The sequence below is a fragment of the Moschus berezovskii genome, chromosome 22 (genome assembly GCF_049115385.1).
Source record: "Moschus berezovskii isolate FMDL1 chromosome 22, NW_MosBer_1.0, whole genome shotgun sequence".
NCBI lineage: Eukaryota > Metazoa > Chordata > Mammalia > Artiodactyla > Moschidae > Moschus > Moschus berezovskii.
The window spans coordinates 47,318,928-47,338,708 of NC_142481.1; the positions used below are offsets into that span (position 1 = coordinate 47,318,928).

General features: G+C 45.8%; 1 protein-coding gene across 1 annotated transcript in view; it reads left to right on the top strand.

Annotated features, from left to right (window-relative positions):
• Positions 1-14,721, top strand: part of ABCC12 (ATP binding cassette subfamily C member 12) — a 64,092-nt gene extending 49,371 nt beyond the window's left edge. The window contains exons 22-29 of the mRNA XM_088830464.1: positions 139-325; positions 6,535-6,624; positions 8,247-8,436; positions 8,892-9,051; positions 10,297-10,375; positions 11,309-11,422; positions 13,580-13,744; positions 13,844-14,721. Coding sequence (XP_088686590.1) covers positions 139-325; positions 6,535-6,624; positions 8,247-8,436; positions 8,892-9,051; positions 10,297-10,375; positions 11,309-11,422; positions 13,580-13,744; positions 13,844-13,936 — 1,078 coding nt within the window. The 3' untranslated portion in view covers positions 13,937-14,721. The remainder of the gene's footprint in view (positions 1-138; positions 326-6,534; positions 6,625-8,246; positions 8,437-8,891; positions 9,052-10,296; positions 10,376-11,308; positions 11,423-13,579; positions 13,745-13,843) is intronic.
• The last annotated feature ends 5,060 nt before the right edge of the window (positions 14,722-19,781 follow it).

Genomic DNA, 19,781 nt, shown 5'->3' on the forward strand with positions numbered 1-19,781 from the left:
CATTGTAAGAGATTGCTATGTACTAATGTGTTGGCCTTTGATTAAAAATTCCTCTTGCCCTATTTCTCCGGTAGCCCTAACCCTAAGTCTTTGGAAGCACAGCCTGACCTCCTGTTTTGTCTCATCTCTTAATTTTAGGTTCAAGATGCTAAATGATGAAAACTGCAGCCATCTCCTGTACTTTAACTGTGCTCTCAGGTGGTTTGCTCTAAGGACAGATGTCCTCATGAACATCGTCACCTTCATTGTGGCCTTGTTGGTGACCCTGAGTTTCCCCTCAATCAGTGCTTCTTCCAAAGGCTTGTCATTGTCTTACATCATCCAGGTAACACGTGGTGTAAGGCTGGGCTTGGCCTGGAGGCTCTGGCATAGAGTGTATCAGGGAGGGTGGATATAACAGGAAACCTAACTCGAATGGGCTTAAATAATAAAGAAGGCTCGCAGCAGCTCACATGCTTAAAAGGTCTGGCAGCTGTATGGTCTTCAGGCACAGTTGGATCATGGCCCCTGGCTTTATCCTCCTATAATGACTCCCTTCATGGTTGTACAATGGTGGCTGGCAGCCTGTAGGGGCTCTAGCAGGAAGAAAGCAGGAAGAAAGTCTTTCCTTCTCCAGCCACTGAACAAAAGCCCTTGCTTTACTCTTACTGGATTACTTTAGGCATCCCAGAACTGTTGATAATTGGTGAACTGATGGGATTGAGATGATTGGCTTCGGCCAAGGGAGGGAGTCACACTCCATCCTGCCCCAAGTCACACAGCTGCCCCACAATGGGGAGAGGGAAGGGAATACTGGAGAGGCAGCCACGATGTCCGTGACAAATAATTACTGACTCCTCTTTTGAGTTGCTTTGGTGTTTTTCTTTTGAAAAATGGCAACAATATGGAAATAATAGTAATAGGAATGATAATGATAAAAGGGAAACACACGCTATTTCCGGCACTGTTTTAAATCCTTTACATAAATTAACTCATTTATCTTCACAATAACCCTTGAGGTAGGCATACCATAATCCCCATTTTACAGGTGAGGAGACTGAGGCCCAGAAAGACTTGCCAGGATCACATACCTGCATGTGTGAGAGCCAGGATTTGAACCCAGGCCACCTGGGTCTGATACCCATCTGAGTCTGCACAGAGCAGACCCGGGCTACACGCTTCGCGTTTCTCTCTTTGGAAGCTATTTTGGAAGCTGCTCCGATGCAGTCCTTATCCCCAGTGCTCTGACGTTCTAGGGCGACGAATCTGAGTGGTGGTCTGTTTCCAGTGATTCTGTTCAAGGCTGGGAAGAGAATAAAGTCAAGTCTCTCTTCAAGTGGAAACATTTCTCCTTTTCCTCCCTTACTCTTTTCCCTCCTGTTGACAATGTCTTTGCCTCCTTTCCCTTTGCTTTCTCTTCCTGCGAATCACGTTGCTTGAGTCTTGGCTTTCTTGCATCAGTGCCCTATGTTTCCTTTCTTCCATCTCCAAGTCTCCCTACTCTTGTCTTTTTATCTTTATTCTGGGAATTTTCCTTTGCTTTGTCCTTCAGCCATCCTTTGCATACTTAATTTTCACACACTCTTTCTTAGCCTCTTGAGTTTTTAAAAGACTCATCTTTAAACATGTACTTTATATCTCTCTGAGGTTGTCAATCAAATTCAACTCTAAACTCTGCCTTTCTTAAACTCTCTTCTCTTCTTTGACTGATACCTGCTTTTTTCCAGGGTCAGGCGTTTTGTTTGTTTATCTGGTTCTGGTTCTTTCCTGCATTGGTTTTGTTCATATGTCCCTTCATCCTTCTGTGTTTAAGGATGAAAATCTATGTTGGGTCTTCAGGGTTTCCTCTGTCTTTGTGTTTGCTTCACTAGGTCTCTCCTGAAGGGAGTTTTTATGACTGTGGATGGGTGAGTTGGACTTGTCCACAGGCTGCTTCACTTCAGGAAAGTAGCCAGGGAGCAGGCCTCCAGGCACACAAAAGCTAGTTTTAAAGGGGCTTTATCTAGGAGCCCCATTTATCCCAAAATAATTCATTCAATTTCTTTAAAGAAGCCTGTGTGTGTGTGTGTGTGTGTGTGTGTGTGTGTGCGCGTGTGTGTGTTGGCCTAGGCGTAGTGTCCAGCTGGTTGGAAGATGAGGAAGGGGAGGAAATGGGTCCATCAGGAGTTTTGTCAAGGCACCATCTCTCAGTCAGTCTTCGCGGGCCCCTCGGGAGCTTCTCTGAGTTCTGCTGCATAGAACACTCTGGAAGCCCCTGCAGCGCACTCTGCCTCTATCCTATCAAAAGGCTTTCATCCTCTTTCCATCTTCCAGAAACTTGTAACTCTCATTCAATACCTGTTCCCAAGCCCCTTGCTGTTCATGGTCTATTCCTTTTTGAAATCTCTCTATTATCATTTTAATAATACTTTGGAAAAGAGGAGGAACAAAAATATACGCTCAGGACATTATGTTAGGCGAGGAGAATGGATTTTCCTTGGGTAGGCAGTTTCCCTCATTGATGGCTGATCTTAACGTTTTGTCAGAACTCTCCGCAGTGACCATTGTGTCCACCTTTGGTGGCCCTACACAGCATGGCTCATAGTTTCATGGAGCTAGACAAGGCTGTGGTCCATGTGATCGGTTTGGTTAGTTTTCTGTGATTGTGGTTTTCATTCTGTCTGCCCTCTGATAGATAGGGGTAAGAGGCTTATGGAAGCTTTTGATGGGAGAGCCTGACTGAGGGGAAACTGGGTCTTGTTCTGTTGTGCGGGGCCATGATCGGTAAATCTTTAGTCCAGTTTTCTGTTAGTGGGCGTGGCTGTGTTCCCTCCTGGTTGCTTGACCTGAGGCCGATCTGTGGTGGAGGTAATGAAGATAATGGTGACCTCCTTCAAAAGGTCCCATGCACATACTTTTCCACTCATCGCCCCCGACCCTGCAGCAGGCCACTGCTGAACCTTGCCTCCGCCGAAGACTGCCGGACAGTTTCGGGCATGTCTGGGTCAGTAACTTGTGAGGTCACTGCTCCTTTCCCCTGATTCCTGGTGCACAGAAGGTTTTGTTTATGCCCTCGAAGAGTCTGTTTCCCCAGTCCTGTGTAAGTTCTGGCAGCTTGGCCATCTCATGCGACGAGCTGACTCACTGGAAAGGACTCTGATGCTGGGAAGGATTGGGGGCAGGAGGAGAAGGGGACGACAGAGAATGAGATGGCTGGATGGCATCACCGACTCGATGGACATGAGTTTGAGTGAACTCCGGGATTTGGTGATGGACAGGGAGGCCTGGAGTGCTGTGATTCATGGGGTCGCAAAGAATCGGACACGACTGAGTGACTGAACTGAACTGAACTGATGGTGGGGTTAATGGTGACCTCCACCAAGAAGGTTTATGCCATATCCAGGTCTGCTGCACCCAGAGCCCCTGTGGCAGGCCGCTGCTGACCCGTCCCTCCACAGGAGACACTCAGACACAGTTCTGGCTTGATCTCTGTGGATTGGGTGTACATTTTGTGCCCTTCACCCGTCTGAGCAACTCAGGGCCCCAGGTGCTTGGTAAGAACGCTGTCCCAAGGGGGCTGTGTGTCTCAATCACCTCCCCGGTCCCAGCCACTCAGTTTCCCAGGGGCACCGTGAGAATACCATCTCAACTGTGCTGTGTCTCTCTTCTGGAGAGCTGGTCTCACCCTTGACCCTCCTGGCCAGTGTCAACCATCCAGAGTCTCAGGAAGTCGGTGTTAGCAGCTGGGAGGCTCCTCACAGCTTGGTGGAAGATGTCGTCTCTGGGGCTGAGATTGTAGCAGCCCCTTGCCTTCCAGCTCTGGCTGTGGCAAGCCTGCCTCTGCCTCCGGGCATTTCTCCTTTGGTATTCCCTCAGTCCTTTGTTCTGTGAGTGGGCCAGGCTACCCGTTAGGTTGTTAGGTTAGAGCCTTTCTCAGGAAAGTTCCCATTTCTGCAGTTGTAGTTAGGCATGTATTCTCTGGGTTTTTTTTTTTTTTCCCCCGGTTATGTTGCCTTCTGAGATTCCAAAAGTCCCCACACACCTGTCTGTGAGAGGGTTTCCTACTTTGTGGAAACTTCAGGACTCCCCGCCCCAGGACACGTCTCCGTCCCTAACTCTTTTGTGTCTCTTGTCTTTTGTATTTTGTCCTACCTCCTTTCGAAGAGAATGGGCTGTGTTTCTGGGTGCCTGGTGTCCTCTGCCAGTGTTCAGATGTTTGGTAGAAGTTGCTCAGCATTCAGATGATCTTTTGATGAATTTGTGGGACAGAAAGTGGTCTCCCTATCCTATTCCTCCACCATCTTGAAGTATCTCCTTTTAGTCTTAATTAATTTTATTAATTGAGATCTTGTAGTACTCTTGCCTAGAAAATCCCATGGATGGAGGAGCCTGGTAGGCTGCAGTCCGTGGGGTTGCTAAGGGTCGGACACGACTGAGCAACTTCACTTTCACTTTTCACTTTCACACATTGGAGAAGGAAATGGCAACCCACTCCAGTGTTCTTGCCTGGAGAATCCCAGGGACGGGGGAGCCTGGTGGGCTTCCGTCTATGGGGTCACACAGAGTCGGACACGACTGAAGTGACTTAGCAGCAGTAGCAGCAGCAGTAAAGAATTAGACAGATGATGTTGACTAGATTCCTGTACTTGTTTCGGCTTTCCTCAACTGAGGTCATGCTCTTGGGAGATATCATCAGCTTTCTGTGAGACTGTTTTCAAACATGCCTGTAAGGCTGGAGAACTTGCACACATCAAGATCTAGGGGATATGTTTCTTGCAACTGGCTTTCTTGAGCATTAGCCCCCTTTGGAGAATGCAGAAAATCCAGCTGACAGAGCTTCCCTTGAGAATAGAGGAGACTCCTAGATGGATGAGAAATTGTTGTGAAGTCCCACAGAGCAGAAAGCAAGTGCAAAGTAATATCACATAACATCATGGAGAGAACAAGCACTTTCCTGAGGCCAGCACTGTGCTGACAAGGGGATTCTAACCCTGTGGAGGGCTGCCTGGGGCCTTGAAGAGCTGATACCCTTGAATTTTTTTTTTTAACTTTTTATTTTATATTGGAGTAGTTGACTCACTGGAAAAGACTCTGATGCTGGGAGTGATTGGGGGTAGGAGGAGACGGGGACGACAGAGAATGAGGTGGCTGGATGGCATCACTGACTCCATGGACATGAGTTTGAGTGAACTCCGGGAGTTGGTGATGGACAGGGAGGCCTGGCATGCTGTGGTTCATTGGGTTGCTAAGAGTCGGACACGACTGAGTGACTGAACTGAACTGAACTTAACTGATAGACAATTAACAATGTTGCGATCTTTATAGGTGAACAGCGAAGGGACTTAGCCATATATATGCATGCATCCATTCTTCCCCAAACTCGCCTCCCATAGGTTGCCACATAACATTGAGCAGAGTTCCATGTGCTATGCAGTGGATTTTTGTTGATTGTCCATTGTGAATATAGCAGTGTGTGCATGTCCATTTCCAACTCTCTAGCTATCCCTTCCCCACTTCCTTATCCCTCGGCAGCCATAAGTTGTAAGTAAGTTCATTTGCTGATACCCTTAAATTTAACAACAACAACAATGTATGTGCCTTTCTCAAGAGCAGGGTTCATTCACTCACTCACCAGATATCCACTGAGCGCCTGCCAGGAGCTGGAACCATGCTGGCTGCTGTGGGCTCAGCTGTGAACAAGCTGGGCACGTCCATGCACTCATGCGCTTACATTCTAGTGGGGTGGGATAAATAAGTGTGCAAGTAAATAAATAAGACTTCAGAAACTGTTGAACTGTTATGAAGATAATGAATCAGGGTAACTGGCTGTCAGTGGGGAAGCCGCATGAGACCCCATAGTCAAGGGAGGTCTCTGCTGGGAGGTGACTTGCAGGCTGATACCTGAACTTGACAAAGAAGGAGCCAAGGAAGACAGAGGGAAGAGAGCTTCAGGCTGAAGGACCAGGGATTTGGGTAGGGCGTATCTGTGGGGGGACCACCGTTCAGCCTGCCCAGTACACTCCTGCCCTCAAATCTCAGGGTTGGCTTCTGGGGGATCCTGGCCTAAGGCGGGTGACCTTAGCAGGCCGTGGTCTAAGGCTAGATTCTCTCATGTCTGAAGCAGGCTGATGGGCTTGATGGTTTTCTTCCTCTTCTGCCATCTGTGGTGATTGGGGTTTTCTGGCTACAGGCGGGGTAATCGGGGAGGGCACAGAGGTGCAGGACCCAGCAAGGTGGCTTCAAGGGGTGGGCACCCAGCAGTGCAGAGGCCCCCTGGAGAACTTCTGCTTACAGGAATTCCCCACCGCTCCAACCAAGAGATCTGTGCTGGAGCGATGCTGTGGTGGGTTGACTCTGACCATCTGGAGTGCCAGGGAGGATGTAATTACCATTTGTTTCTACATACAAAGGAAGTGTTTAAGGCAAAACACCCCAACAGGAGTGTCTTTACATCTGGACCCTTGGCTGGGAGTGGAGGCCTATTTTTGTGTGGTCCTGAGTGAGACCGGAGGGTGACTCACAGCTGCCCCTGAAGGCGGAAAGGGCTGTGACTGCGGTCTTGTTCCCCCTCCATAGCTCAGCGGGCTGCTCCAAGTGTGTGTGCGAACGGGGACGGAGACCCAGGCCAAGTTCACCTCCGTGGAGCTGCTCAGGGAGTACATTTCGGTAAGAAATCGGGGCCAGAGGAGGAGCCAGTTAACTCTGGCAGAACTTAGGCATTTGCTCCTTTTCCATGTGTGGATTTTTTTAAAATCCTTATTTATGTAGTCTAAAGCCCTTAATGCTGAGGGAGAGGTTCTTTTTAAAAATATTTCCTCAAGGGGTTTCTGTACCCAGAAAAGAGAATTCGGTGGCTTACTTTAGTTTCTAAAAATTAATATTTGACTGACTAAATTAAAAAAAACTAGTCTAACTCTTCTTTAAAAGCTTTTTCTGTTCCCCTTACAAATCCTGCTGTTCTTTGAAAAGCAGTCTCGCCAATTCAAGCAATCACTTTTAAGGGCCTTTGAACAGCATTTGGGCCCATTTGCAAACTTAATTAAACACTTTTAAAACATTTTAAACTGCATTTTAAAATTTAATGCATTCCGTTTCCTTTTTAAGTACCTCGATAATCTGATTCAACAAACAAACCTTCCTGAGGTTATATAAATCTAATAAATTAAACTTATAAATATGGAGAGCTTTAAGTTCTCATAACAATCCCAATGCAGTATATAAATAGTAAGTTTTTAAACCTAAAACCATGTTAAAATAAGTTATTCAATTATACATTTTAATTTAGAATCACAGTCTGAATGTTATTAACATTATGAATAGTTAAAACACCAAGTATGCAGAGTTCATAAACTAAAAATATTACCATTATAATTTTGCTTCTTTTAAATACTATTATGACTAATTCTAAATCTTCTAGGGGTTAAAAATACTCACTGTCTAGGAATACTATTATTTTCTCAGCTAATTGTGGTTGCCTATCGACCAGCAATTTGAGCTGGTCAGCCACCCTAATGGGGATCATGGGAGCCCTGGTTAACAGGGACTTCATAATTCAGAGGAGGGGTTAGTCTTGTAATAAAGTCACGTTGCTTCACTGCTTAATTAGACTTTGCATTTCTTGGGCTCTTAGGAAACTTTAATTCCTTTTGCATGTAACTCTGAACTTGACATGCTGTGCTTCCTACTTCTAACACCACAGTGACTCTTGCAGATAATGAAATTGTGTTTGGCTGAATTCTGCAAATCTCTCAAGGCTTGGTCTGGATTGGTCATAATGCTGACACTTGCTGAGGCTCACAGGGACCAGTATGCACTACTCCTTACATTTATTCATCCCTCTGTTCTCTAAGCCCTGGCCATACAACTTCTCTTTCTATTTCTCAAAGTCCCCAAGCTTGTTCTGGCCTCAGGGCCTTTGCACTAGCAGCACTCCGTCTGGAATGAATCTTCTCACAGTTGGCATTGCCTCAGCATTCCAGGCCTTGGCTTGAATGTCACATCCTCCCAGACGCCTCCCCCAACACTGTTGCTTTCACTTCTTCCACCCCTTTCACCACACGTACTCTGCATTCGACAGCAATCGTCTGCTTAATTGTCTTCATTTCTTGTTTTATTATCCGAATTCCCCATTGCAATGTGAGTTTCTGCAGTGCAGTATCCTTATTAGTCTAGTTCGCCACCATGGATACTACTGCCTAGAAGTGTATGAATGGATACATCAATGAATGAGTGAAATGAAAGGAAAAACAAGCGACTATTAACCTGCCATTTGTTATTCTGATTTTCAGACCTGTGTTCCCGAATGCACTCACCCCCGCAAGGTGGGGACCTGTCCCCACAACTGGCCTAGCCACGGGGAGATAACATTCAGAGACTATCAGATGAGATACAGAGACGATACTCCCCTTGTTCTGAACGGGCTGAACTTGCACATCCAGAGTGGGCAGACAGTTGGGATCGTTGGAAGAACAGGTTCTGGTGAGGACAAGCTCTGACTGTGTCTTTTGCAGGTTGTTTTCTTTGCATTTCCACAGGGTGTGCTAGTTGCATCAAACCAGAGGGTGATGTGTATGTGTGGCAGATTGGCTGTTTTTTCCCTGAAATGTCTTTATTGTAAATTGGGATTTCAGGTTGAATGGGTGTGTATGCAGTTGGAAGTAAACACACATCAGTTTTTGAATTAATTAAGTGAGAATCATTCTGGTGAGACGAGGCCCAGAGGATGAGTCACGCGCTAACAGCCCTGCAGGGATGGGCAGGGTAATAGTGTCAGGGCAGCCAATCACCCCTGCAGAGTGGGACTTCTGTCTGTACACTCATCCGCACAGAGCCATTTTCATTGCATTAAAAATTCACTTGATTAGACAGATACTCAGATACGATGCAATACAAACTTATGTGATATTTGCTGCTTCTACATTTATTGTTCCCAGGCAAGTCATCCTTAGGAATGGCTTTGTTTCGTCTGGTGGAGCCCGCTGGTGGCACGATCCTCATTGATGGCGTGGATATCTGCACTGTTGATTTGGAAGACCTCAGAACCAAGCTGACTGTGATCCCCCAGGATCCTGTCCTGTTTGTAGGTACAGTAAGGTAGCTGTTTTTGATCACTGTGCATCCCTATTTTTGGATAGTGAAATCAGAGTAACAAGAGCTTTGAGAAGTTGTCACATGGTGGCTGGCCTGGGGTTGTTCTATCTGAGGGAAGTCATGTCCTGAGATGTTCACAAGCTTTGGGGGAGCTGAGGACCAAGGCCCTGAAACCTGTGTTTTATAAACTGCATTACAAATAAGCAAGATGTTATGTGCAGGGTGAGCAGACATCCCGGTTGACTCTGGAAAGCCTTGGTTTATGCCTGTCCAGCAACCTACCAGGTTTACCCATGGCCACTCCCTAAATTACCCCAGTTAACACAATACAATAAATGGTTACTCTACATATGTAGCCATCCTTTGGAAGCATGTCAATTCATTCCCACTAAGAAGCGAGGCACTTAACCTAGCGGTCCAACAGTTAAGACTCTGCCTTGCAATACAAGGGACTCAGGTTACATCCCTGGTTGGGGAACTAAGATCCCGCAGAGCAACTAAGCCTGATTGCTCTGGGGCCAGTGAGCCACAACCAGATAGAAGACCTGACACAGCCAAATGAACAAATAAATATCAAAAGAGAGAGAGAGAAGTGGACAGAAGCTGCTCAAGTACAAGAAGAGTAGGGTCATTGCAACCTCTACAAGGTTCAAGATCTGTCGGCAAGGAACAAGGGGAAAACCACAGTTTCTCACGTAGCCCAGGGCAGCGGCTGCCCCTCTAACAAGAGGGACCTTTCCCCGACTGAGTTGCAGCTGAAGTAGGGGGCTATATTGAGAGTTCCGTGAAAAGAAGGACATTCCGTGTCTTGAAACACTAGACTCACACCCTGCACGTGAGACGCTCACCCTCTGCGAGGCCCTGAAGCTGCTGACAAAGCTTTGCCTCTCAAGGCACAGTGAATGCACCAGCAAGTGGAACCGCTTGCTCCCTCTCTGCCAAGGCTTTGCACAAGGTCAGATCTGCTGGTCCGCAGACAGCCACCGAGAGGACCGAATGTGTTTCCTTGGTGCCTCGCTTGGTGGTGGCCTGCCCCCCTTGGTGTGGTCCCTGCTCCATCCCAGAGTCATGGGTCTGCGGTCTCTCGGCCTGAGGTTTGTATTTCAGGGACCACCGTCCCAGGCTAAGCACTGCTCTTGTTGCCGTGACGTCATCACTTATCATCTCCGCTCTTCCCCTCATGCTGTGGAAAATATGCTCTTCCATCCGCTCATCCTCAGAAATTCAGCTTCCTCTCCTTTCCTGCAGGTACAACTTGGATCCATTTGAGAATCACAGTGATGAGATGCTCTGGCAGGTTCTGGAGAGAACATTCATGAGAGACACAGTAGGTCACTGGTGCTGTCCATTTCCTAGCCCCAGTGCCCCAAATACCTGGTCCGGGTTTAAATTTGGCCAGTTGTTTGCTGGCACCACATATGTTGATCCTTATTACTCCTTGTTAAAAGTTGCAATAGACTATTTATTAGGCTGGTTCAATGGCCTAATAAGAGCTCTACCTGCAGTGTCTCAGCTGGCCCTGATTACAACCCTCTGAGGTTGGTATTCCTACCCTCACTTTTAGAGATGCAGCAGTTAAGACTCAGGGTAGTAAGGTTTGAGTGGCAGAATGGAGACTTGACCATAAGGCCATCTGACTCCAGAGCAGAGGAAGTGCCGGTAGCCTCATTTGCTTATTGAAACAGATAAGCTCTGGGAAGGTGAGGGGTATGGTATGGGATGAACCATCTGTGAGACGTGGCCCTGTCCTGTATGAGCTGCGGCTGGGTCAGCAGGTGAGAGTGGGCACCTCTGCAGCCCAGAGGGAATTTTTCCCCAGGACTTGGGACCAAGGTGAGCATCTCCCAAAGCCGCTTTGACTTAAAATGCTAAATAAATCAGACCCGGTCTTACCTTTCCTTGATGACCGGAAAACACCCATCCCATCTCTATTTTATCCGTGGAAACAGGGATGCTGAAAGCCATTCACAGTTGTTTGTGTTTCTCTGGAGCCGTCTGTGCATCATTTGTACGCTTTTGGCAAGGTGTCTACGGGGTTCTATGAATCACGCTGTGATTTTAAATTATTAATGTCTGCCTACTCCTTGGTCTCTCCCTGGTGCCTGTTCGCAATATTGAAATGATTGTTGTTTTGCACTTTCTTTTCTGCAGTAAAATAAAGCCAGCTGATAAATGCAAGAGAAGGGGGCCATCAATATAGCGGATGCAGGATAATTTTATAGATCATCAGCACAGATATGGCATTCTCTGTGTTTTATAGATAATGAAACTCCCGGAAAAATTACAGGCAGAAGTCACAGAAAATGGAGAAAACTTCTCAGTAGGGGAACGTCAGCTGCTTTGTATGGCCCGAGCGCTTCTCCGTGATTCAAAAGTAAGGAAGCAGCACGGAAAATGGATTGGTCAAATTTTTGATATTCCCTGCAGCGCCGCTCAAACCAGGGGATAGAGCCACGTGTTTGTCTTTCAGCAAAGAGAGAGGAATTGGTCCATTTAAAAACCGATCACTTTTTCTTAAGACAAAGTTGTGAAGGGTAAAAATTGAAAAATAACAGCTATTTACAGCAATAGCACCTGCCTCCCCGGGCCTTTCCCCAGGAGGGCTTACTTAGGTATTCTTTCTGTCCTCCTAAGTGGTTTGGGTTTGAGAAATCAGCCTCTCAACATTTCCCCTTTGTCCCTGAACAATTCTGAGGCCTGATAAACAGTACTCAGGATACTGAAAAAGGGCTTCAGTATGCCAGTCTATGAGGACTATAAAATTATACCCATTTTTCTTAGTGACTTAGTCATCTTTGCTTACTGATTTCAAAGAAAGGATTGCTGCTGCTTTAGAAATCCCATTCTCCAATCAACCAGACTTTAAAAAATACCATGAAAACAAATAAGTGGTTGCCTATTTTGTCCACTTTTAAGAAGGTATTTAAACATTAGGTAGATAGTTGTAAGCATGTTGTGTGTGTTTAATGTAAGTTTGTTATAATCTTTCAATTAAATTCAGTGACCTAGAGAAAATTCTGCCATAAGAAACTCAGTCTATTCCATAATGTTAAGTTGTATTTGAGCTTCCCTGGTGGCTCAGTGGTAAAGAATCTGCCTGCAGTGCAGAAGACCTGGGTTCCATCCCTGGGTCTGGAAGATCCTCTGAAGAAGGAAATGGCAGCCCACTCCAGTATTCTTGCCTGGGAAATCCCATGGACAGAGGAGCCTGGTGGGCTGCAGTCCATGAGGTCGCAAGAGTCAGACACGACTTAAGTGACTAAACCATCACCACCAAGTTGTGTGTTATAATATACTACAAAACTGTGATAGGTATAGGTGAACAATCTTAGAAATGGTAATTGACATGGTTTTTATTTACTATATTAAAGAATATTTTGGTAGAATTTTAACTTTATAATAAAATCAATAATTTGAAGTAAAAAAAAAAAAAGAAATTATGTCCTCTGAACCCTGATCAAAGCATAACCCATCACACGGGCTCTCTAGTGTGCTAACAGCAGGGAAGGGGGCCAGTATATGTTCACTGCTGACTGTGGCCCTACACGGTGCTGAGTGGTTGATGGGTTATCCTTGCATTTTACATACATAATAAGGTGTAACCCCCTTTCACAGACAATGAAATAGAGGCTTGGGGAAGTTATATAATTTAGCCAAAGTCAAGCAGAGTTAGAGCTGAGCTGATCAAGTCCTCTGATTTGCAAACCAGCACTGTGGCAGGCATAATAATGCCCCCCCCACCCCAAAGATGCTCATGTCCCGATACTCAGAATCTGTGAATGTGTTACCTTACCTGCGGAAAAAGACTTTGCAAATGTGATTAAGTCAAGGATTTTGAGATGGGGAGATTACACTGGATTACGTTGGTGGGCCCAGTGTAATTACACAAGTCTTTGCAAGAGAGAGGCAAGAGAGTCAGAAAGAAAGTGACGATGGAAGTAGAGGTTAGAGTGATACCAGGAAGGGGTCACGAGCCAAGGAATGCAGATAACCCCTAGAAGCTGGAAAAGGCAAGAGAAACATTTCTCCTGCTTAGCCTGCAGAAGGAATGCAGTGCTGACACTACCTTGGCTTTAGGACTTCTGACCTCCAGAAGTAAGTGGAAGATAGTGAGCGTGTGTTGTTTGGAGCCTCTGATTTGTGTGACTGTTACGGCAGAAACCGGAAACTAATACGAGTGCCGTTATTATGCCTCATGCTGACTTATATAAGCACAGTAGATAAAGACCATGGGACGTTTCTTCCTACTGGTTTGTGGGGTTAGAATAAACCATTTATAAAAAGGTAAGCAAAGAATGTACAGTCTTGTTTCTCCAGCAACTCAGTTTCCTCTGAGTAAGGTAAAGATTGTGTGACATGACTTTTTTCTCTTGCTCTTTTTCTAACTTTCTGAGATGGATACGTAGCTCCTTACTTTTCAGCCCTTCTTCTTCTTCTTCTTCTTTTTTAATGAATTGAGCTAAGACTGGAAGTTTCCCTCTAGGTACAGCTTTGGCTTGGTGTGACTTTCACAACATTCCTTCCTCAACAGATCATTCTCCTGGATGAAGCCACTGCCTCCATGGACTCTAAGACTGACACTCTTGTTCAGAACACCATCAAAGATGCCTTCAAAGACTGCACTGTGTTGACCATTGCCCACCGACTCAACACAGTCCTCAACTGCGACCGTGTCCTGGTCATGGAAAACGGAAAGGTACAGAAAGTTGGTGTCACCTCTCCAGAGGCTTCAGTGGTTTGGGTTCTATGGTGGGTAGCTTTTTTCTGACAGTTTCAGCTCTTCTCTGACTTTCAGGTGGTCGAGTTTGATAAGCCTGAAGTCCTTGCTGAGAAGCCAGGTTCCGCCTTTGCGATGTTACTAGCCGCGGAAAACAAAGTCCGAATATGAGTTCCAAAGGACCCCATCAGCTGATTTTAGAGGAACACACATCTGGCTGTGTGAGACCAGTCAGATGCGCCTATGTGAGGAGGGGCCGTTATCTCAGGGGTTAGATCTGGTCCACCATCCCGCCCCCCCCAACCCCGCCCTGCCCTGCCCCCCAGAGCCTGGAACACAGGAAGAGCCAGGGTGGAAGTTGCTTCCCTGCTTTGCCCAGGACATGCCTCCTGGAGGGCTTGGGTCTGGCTCTCAGTGATGAGCAGAGGCAGAAGCAGCTCATGGATTAGAAAACTGACCCTCAATTCCTAAATCCCTCATCATCCCTCCTGTGTTCTCATCAGTACACCTCAGTGCCTGGGAATGAAAACATTGTAACTTCCGACAAGGTTACGAACAGAATGGGAAAATGCCTAAGGATGTACTTTGTAAAGGTTTCCTGCCTGGTTATCAGGAGAAAGAGTTTTTTCCCACTTCCTATTCGCATATATTTTGAGTGTGTGACAAGAGGTAACTACAAGATCTGTACCTTGAAAGATTGATTACAGTGTTTGGTGAAAAAATTTAAAAAAAAATCATATTGTGTGTCCCATTTGATCTATTAGAACAACCAGGGAAACAAAATGTTGGAGTTTGTCTATAAACGACATTTTTATATCTTCTATATTGGTCATTAAAATGCAGTAGGAAATTAAACTACCCTGAAGTGTTGCCTTGCAATTATTTTGCTGAAGATATTCTAGTCTTTGTACTATTTCCTCTTGCAGACTCCCTTTGCTTTCTCCATTGACTCAGTAATAAACCCCCACAGCGTTTCTCAAATAAAAGGCTTTTCTTTCCAGCCTTAAGGTTTGCTACGACGGAAGCTGTAAAGACATAGTCCCAGTGGCTCAGGAGTGAGTGCTGCTAATTCACAATAACATTTGATATGAAAAAAAAAAAAAAGGAATTCCAAAGGGCTCTTCTGCAGTATTTTTCCCATGGTCTGTCTGCTTCTTCTCCCTTAGGACTGAAGTCCCTGGCAGTGTTTCAGTGAAGTTTCCTGGACTCTCCTCCCGGCCCCCAGGCTGAGCTCTAGATGTGGCATGGGGCAGCCATGGCCCATAAACTCCCCACCCCAAACCCTTCTTAATCTTGGTCCCGTGCTTCACCCTACCCTTCCAGACAATGAGGAAGACAAGCCTGGCACATAGTAGTCAAAAATGAATGACATGAGTGCTTGACACCATGATGAACTCATCCTGGCAGGAATCCCTCAGCTCCCTACTTCTTGGGGATATTTGCATGTTGAGGCTTTAACCTGGAGAGACTGAGATTTAGGGCAGACAAGCTATAGGCTAGCATTTCAAAGGCTAGGCTTGTGGGATGTGCCTTCAACAAGTCACTCTCCAGCTCTTGGCCCAGGCCTGGGCAGGTATCTGCAGGACAGGAGGTGAAGGAAGTACAGCCAGCCGCAGGCAGAGCTCCCCATCTGGTGAGCATCAGGGCCCTGGCTGAGGTAGTTGGGCAGCAACTCTGCCATCAGCAGAGGGTACACAGCAAAAAGGATGTGGTTGAAAAGTCCATGAGTGCTGCTGCTGCTAAGTCGCTTCAGTTGTGTCCTACTCTGTGCGACCTCATAGATGGCAGCCCACAGGCTCCCCCGTCCCTGGGATTCTCCAGGCAAGAACACTGGAGTGGGTCGCCATTTCCTTCTCCAGTCCACGAGTGAGGGGGCTCCTTTTGTGGGCAGCTCCATGCTGTTCACATCTCCCTGTGAAAGGGCACAGTGCATCTTAAAATACTCCACTGCCCCAATCTGATTTTCCTCCATCGTGGTATGTGACCTTGATCTAGGGTCATTAAACCGACATGCACTGGGCAGCTGCCTCACCCTGAGTGTTGCCTTCACCCTAATGGATGGCCAGTGACTCCCCCATGTGGCAAGCACACCAGGCAGTTTGTGCTGGTCATGGGAATCCATGCCAGCTGCGTGATTTGGGGAGGATGCTTTGTTTTCTACCAACTCAGCACTAGCCAATCAGGCTGTGATCTCAGGAAGGCAGAGGGAAGCCAAAGCTACAAAGATCCCTGTGACTTGTTCAGGTGCATTGAAAGATGAATCACCTCCTACCATTTGCTTCTGCCCATGCTCCCCTTGGCTCGTACCACTTAGAAAATAATACCAGCCTGACACCCAGTGAGCCCCCGCCATGTGCCAGGCACTGTGGTAAGCATTTTTACATGAATAATTTCATTGAATCTTCACCCCACTCCATGAGATGGACCCTTTTATTATTCCCACTTTACAGAGGTGAAAACTGAGGCTCATTCAGGTTACTAACTGAGCTACAGGAGTATAAGAAGGGAAAAACAGAGGCAGGACTTGAACCCTAGCCAGTCTGACTGTAGGACCCTACATGTAATCCCTTCACAAGAGCCCTTCCTGTCCCTTCCCCGTGTTCTAAGCAGGAACAGTGATGGTTGTCAGCATGGCACACAGCAGAGACTGACTTCTGGTGGGAAGACTGTTGTTTGCATATGCAATGACATGAAACAGTCTCAGAGAGCCCTCACCTCTCAACCCCTAATGTTGTCAAAATGTCAGCCAGGAGGAAAGTATGTAGAATAATAAGAACCAATGTTTAGCCAGTATATGCAGACCTCCCAGAGATACTGCAGGTTTGGTTCCAGATCACAGCAGTAAAGCAAATATTGCAAACAAGCAAATCAGACAGTTTTGGGGAGGGTTTCCCAGTGTGCATTAAATTTATATTTGCTCTACTATACTGTAGTCCACTAAGTGTGCAAGAATATTACGTCTAAAAAGCAACGTACATATCTTAATTAAAAAATACTTTATTGCTAAAAAATGCTCTTATCTGAGCCTTCAGTGAATTATTTTTTTATTGGCATCATTATTATTCTTTTATTAGCATTAAAGATCATTGATCACAGATCACCATAAGAAATGCAACAATAATGAAAAGTTTGAAACCTTGTGAGCATTACCAAAATGTGACAAAGATACAAGACGAGAGCAGATGCTGTTGGATAAATGGTGCCGATAGACTTGCTCGATGCAGGGTTGGCACAAACCTTCGGTTTGTAAAACACTCGGTATGTACAAATTGCAGCAAAGCAGAGAGCCAGCAAGTGAGGTGGCTTATAGTCCTTACAACACAGATTAGTTCGTTGAATCCTCACCAGATTAGTATAGAGAAGGTACCGATCTTCATGTTCCTGATGAGGACACTGAGGCACAAAGAGCCCCTGAAATCTGAACCCAGGCAGACTGACACTGCGGTGTGTGCTCCTCACACACAGCGTGGGGCAGAAATCCTCTCGGGAGAGATTGCCACTAGCTCCACCAGAGATCTGCCAGGTGGGTGACCCACAAACTGAAGAACAATTATACCAAAGAAGTTCTTGCACTGTTGCACAAGTTCTAGGCACCACAACAGACTTTCCAACCTGGGGATCCAGCAAAGGGACTGAGAATCCGCAGGGAATCTGACATTGGTCAGTGGGATCACAGAAATTCCACAGGACTGGGGAAACAGACTCTTGAAGGAAACAAACAAAACCTAGCGCACAAGGATCCGTGAGAAAAGAGCAGTGACCCCACAAGAGACTGGGCCAGACTTGCCTGTGAGTGTCTGGGAGTCTCTGGCAGATGTGTGGGTCCACAGTGGATTGCTGTGGGGTCAGGGGCACTGGGAGCAGCATTCCTGGGAGGCTCGGCATAAGTCCTTTTGGAGGAAGTCTCCATCACCCCTATGATAGTCTGACCTGAGGCCAAAATATAGAGCGGGAGCACAGCCCCACCCATCAGCAGAAAATTGGATTGAAGATTTACTGAAAACGGTCTTGCCTACCAGAGAAAGACCCAGTTTCCCCCACAGCCAGTCCCTCCCATCAGGAAGCTTGCACAAGCTTCTTACCCTTCTCCATCAGAGGACAGAATGAAAACCACAGTCACAGAAAACTAACCAAAATGATCAGGTGGGTCACAGCTCTGTGAAGCTCAATGAAACTCTGAGCCACGCAGTGTGGGGCCGCCCAATATGGACGGGTCATGGTGGAGAGTCCTGACAAAATGTGCTCCACTGGAGAAGGGAATGGCAGGCCACCTCAGTATTCTTGCCTTGAGAACCCCACGAACAGAATGAAAAATCAAAAAGATATGACACTGAAAGATGAACCCCCAGGTCAATAGGTGTTCAACGTGCTGCCGGAGAAGAGTGGAGAAATAGCTCCATAAGGAATGAAGAGGCTGAGCCAAAGCAGAAACAATGTTCAGTTATGGATGTGTCTGGTGGTGAAAGCAAAGCCTGATGCTTAAAGAACAATATTGCATGGGAACCTGGAATGTTAGGTTCAAGAATCAAGATAATTCAAAGTGGTCAAACAGGAGATGGCAAGAGTGAACATTGACATTTTAGGAATCAATGAACCAAATCAATGGACTGGAATGGGTGAATTTAATTCAGATGACCATTACGTCTACTACTGTGGGCAAGAATCCCTTAGAAGAAATGGAGTAGCCCTCATAGTCAACAAAAGAGTCCGAAATGCAGTACTTGGGTGCAATCTCAAAAACTACTGAATGATCTCTGTTCATTTCCAAGGCAAACCATTCAATATCACAATAATCCAAGTCTATGCCCCAACCACTAATGTCAAAGAAGATGAGGTTGAGTTCAGTGAAGACCTACAAGACTACTAGATCTAACACACAAAAGATGTCCTTTTCATCACAGGGGACTGGAATGCAAAAGTAGGAAGTCAAGAGATACCTGGAGTAATAGGCAAGTTTGGTTTTGGAATACAAAATGAAGCAGGGCAAAGGCTAACAGAGTTTTGCCAGGAGAAGAAACTGGTCATAGCAAACACCCTCTAACAACACAAGAGATGACTCTACACATGGACATCACCAAATGATCAATACTGAAATCAGATTGATTATTTTCTTTGCAGCCAAAGATGGAGAAGCTCTATACAGTCAGCAAAACCAGGACCGGGAGCTCACTATGGCTCAGATCATGATCATGAACTCTTTATTGCAAAATTCAGACTTAAATTGAAGGAAGTTGGGAAAACCACTAGGCCATTCAGGTAAGACCTAAATCAAATCCCTTATGATTATACAGTGGAAGTGACAATTAGATTCGAGGGGTTAGATCTGATAGATGAGAGTGTCTGAAGAACTATGAACAGAGGTTCTTAACATTATATAGGAAGTGGTGATCAAAACCATCCCTAAGAAAATGAAATGCAACAAGGCAAAATGGTTGTCTGAGGAGGGCTTACAAAAAGCTGAGAAAAGAAGAGAAGTGAAAGTCAGAGAAGAAAAAGAAAGATATACCTGTCTGAATGCAAAATTCCAAAGAAAAGCAAGAAGAGATAGGAAAGCCTTCTTAAGTGAAAAATGCAAAGAAATAGAGTAAAACAATAGAATGGAAAAGGATAGAGATCCCTTCAGGAAAATTAGAGATATTAAGGGAACATTCCATGCATGGGCTTGATAAAGGACAGAAATGGTATGGACCTAACAGAAGCAGAAAATATCAAGAAGAGGTGGAAAGAATACACAGAAGAACTGTACAAAAAAGGTCTCAATGCCTTGATAACCTTGATGGTGTGATCACTCACCTAGAGCCAGATATCCTGGAGTGTGAAGTTAAGTGGGTCTTAAGAAGCATTACTACAAACAAAGCTAGTGGAGGTGATGGAATTCCAGCTGAGCTACTTCAAATCCTAAAAGATGATGCTGTAAAAGTTCTGTATTTAATATGCCAGCAAATTTGAAAAACTCAGCAGTGGCCACGGGACTGGAAAAGGTTAGTTTTCTTTCCAATTCCAAAGAAGGGAAATG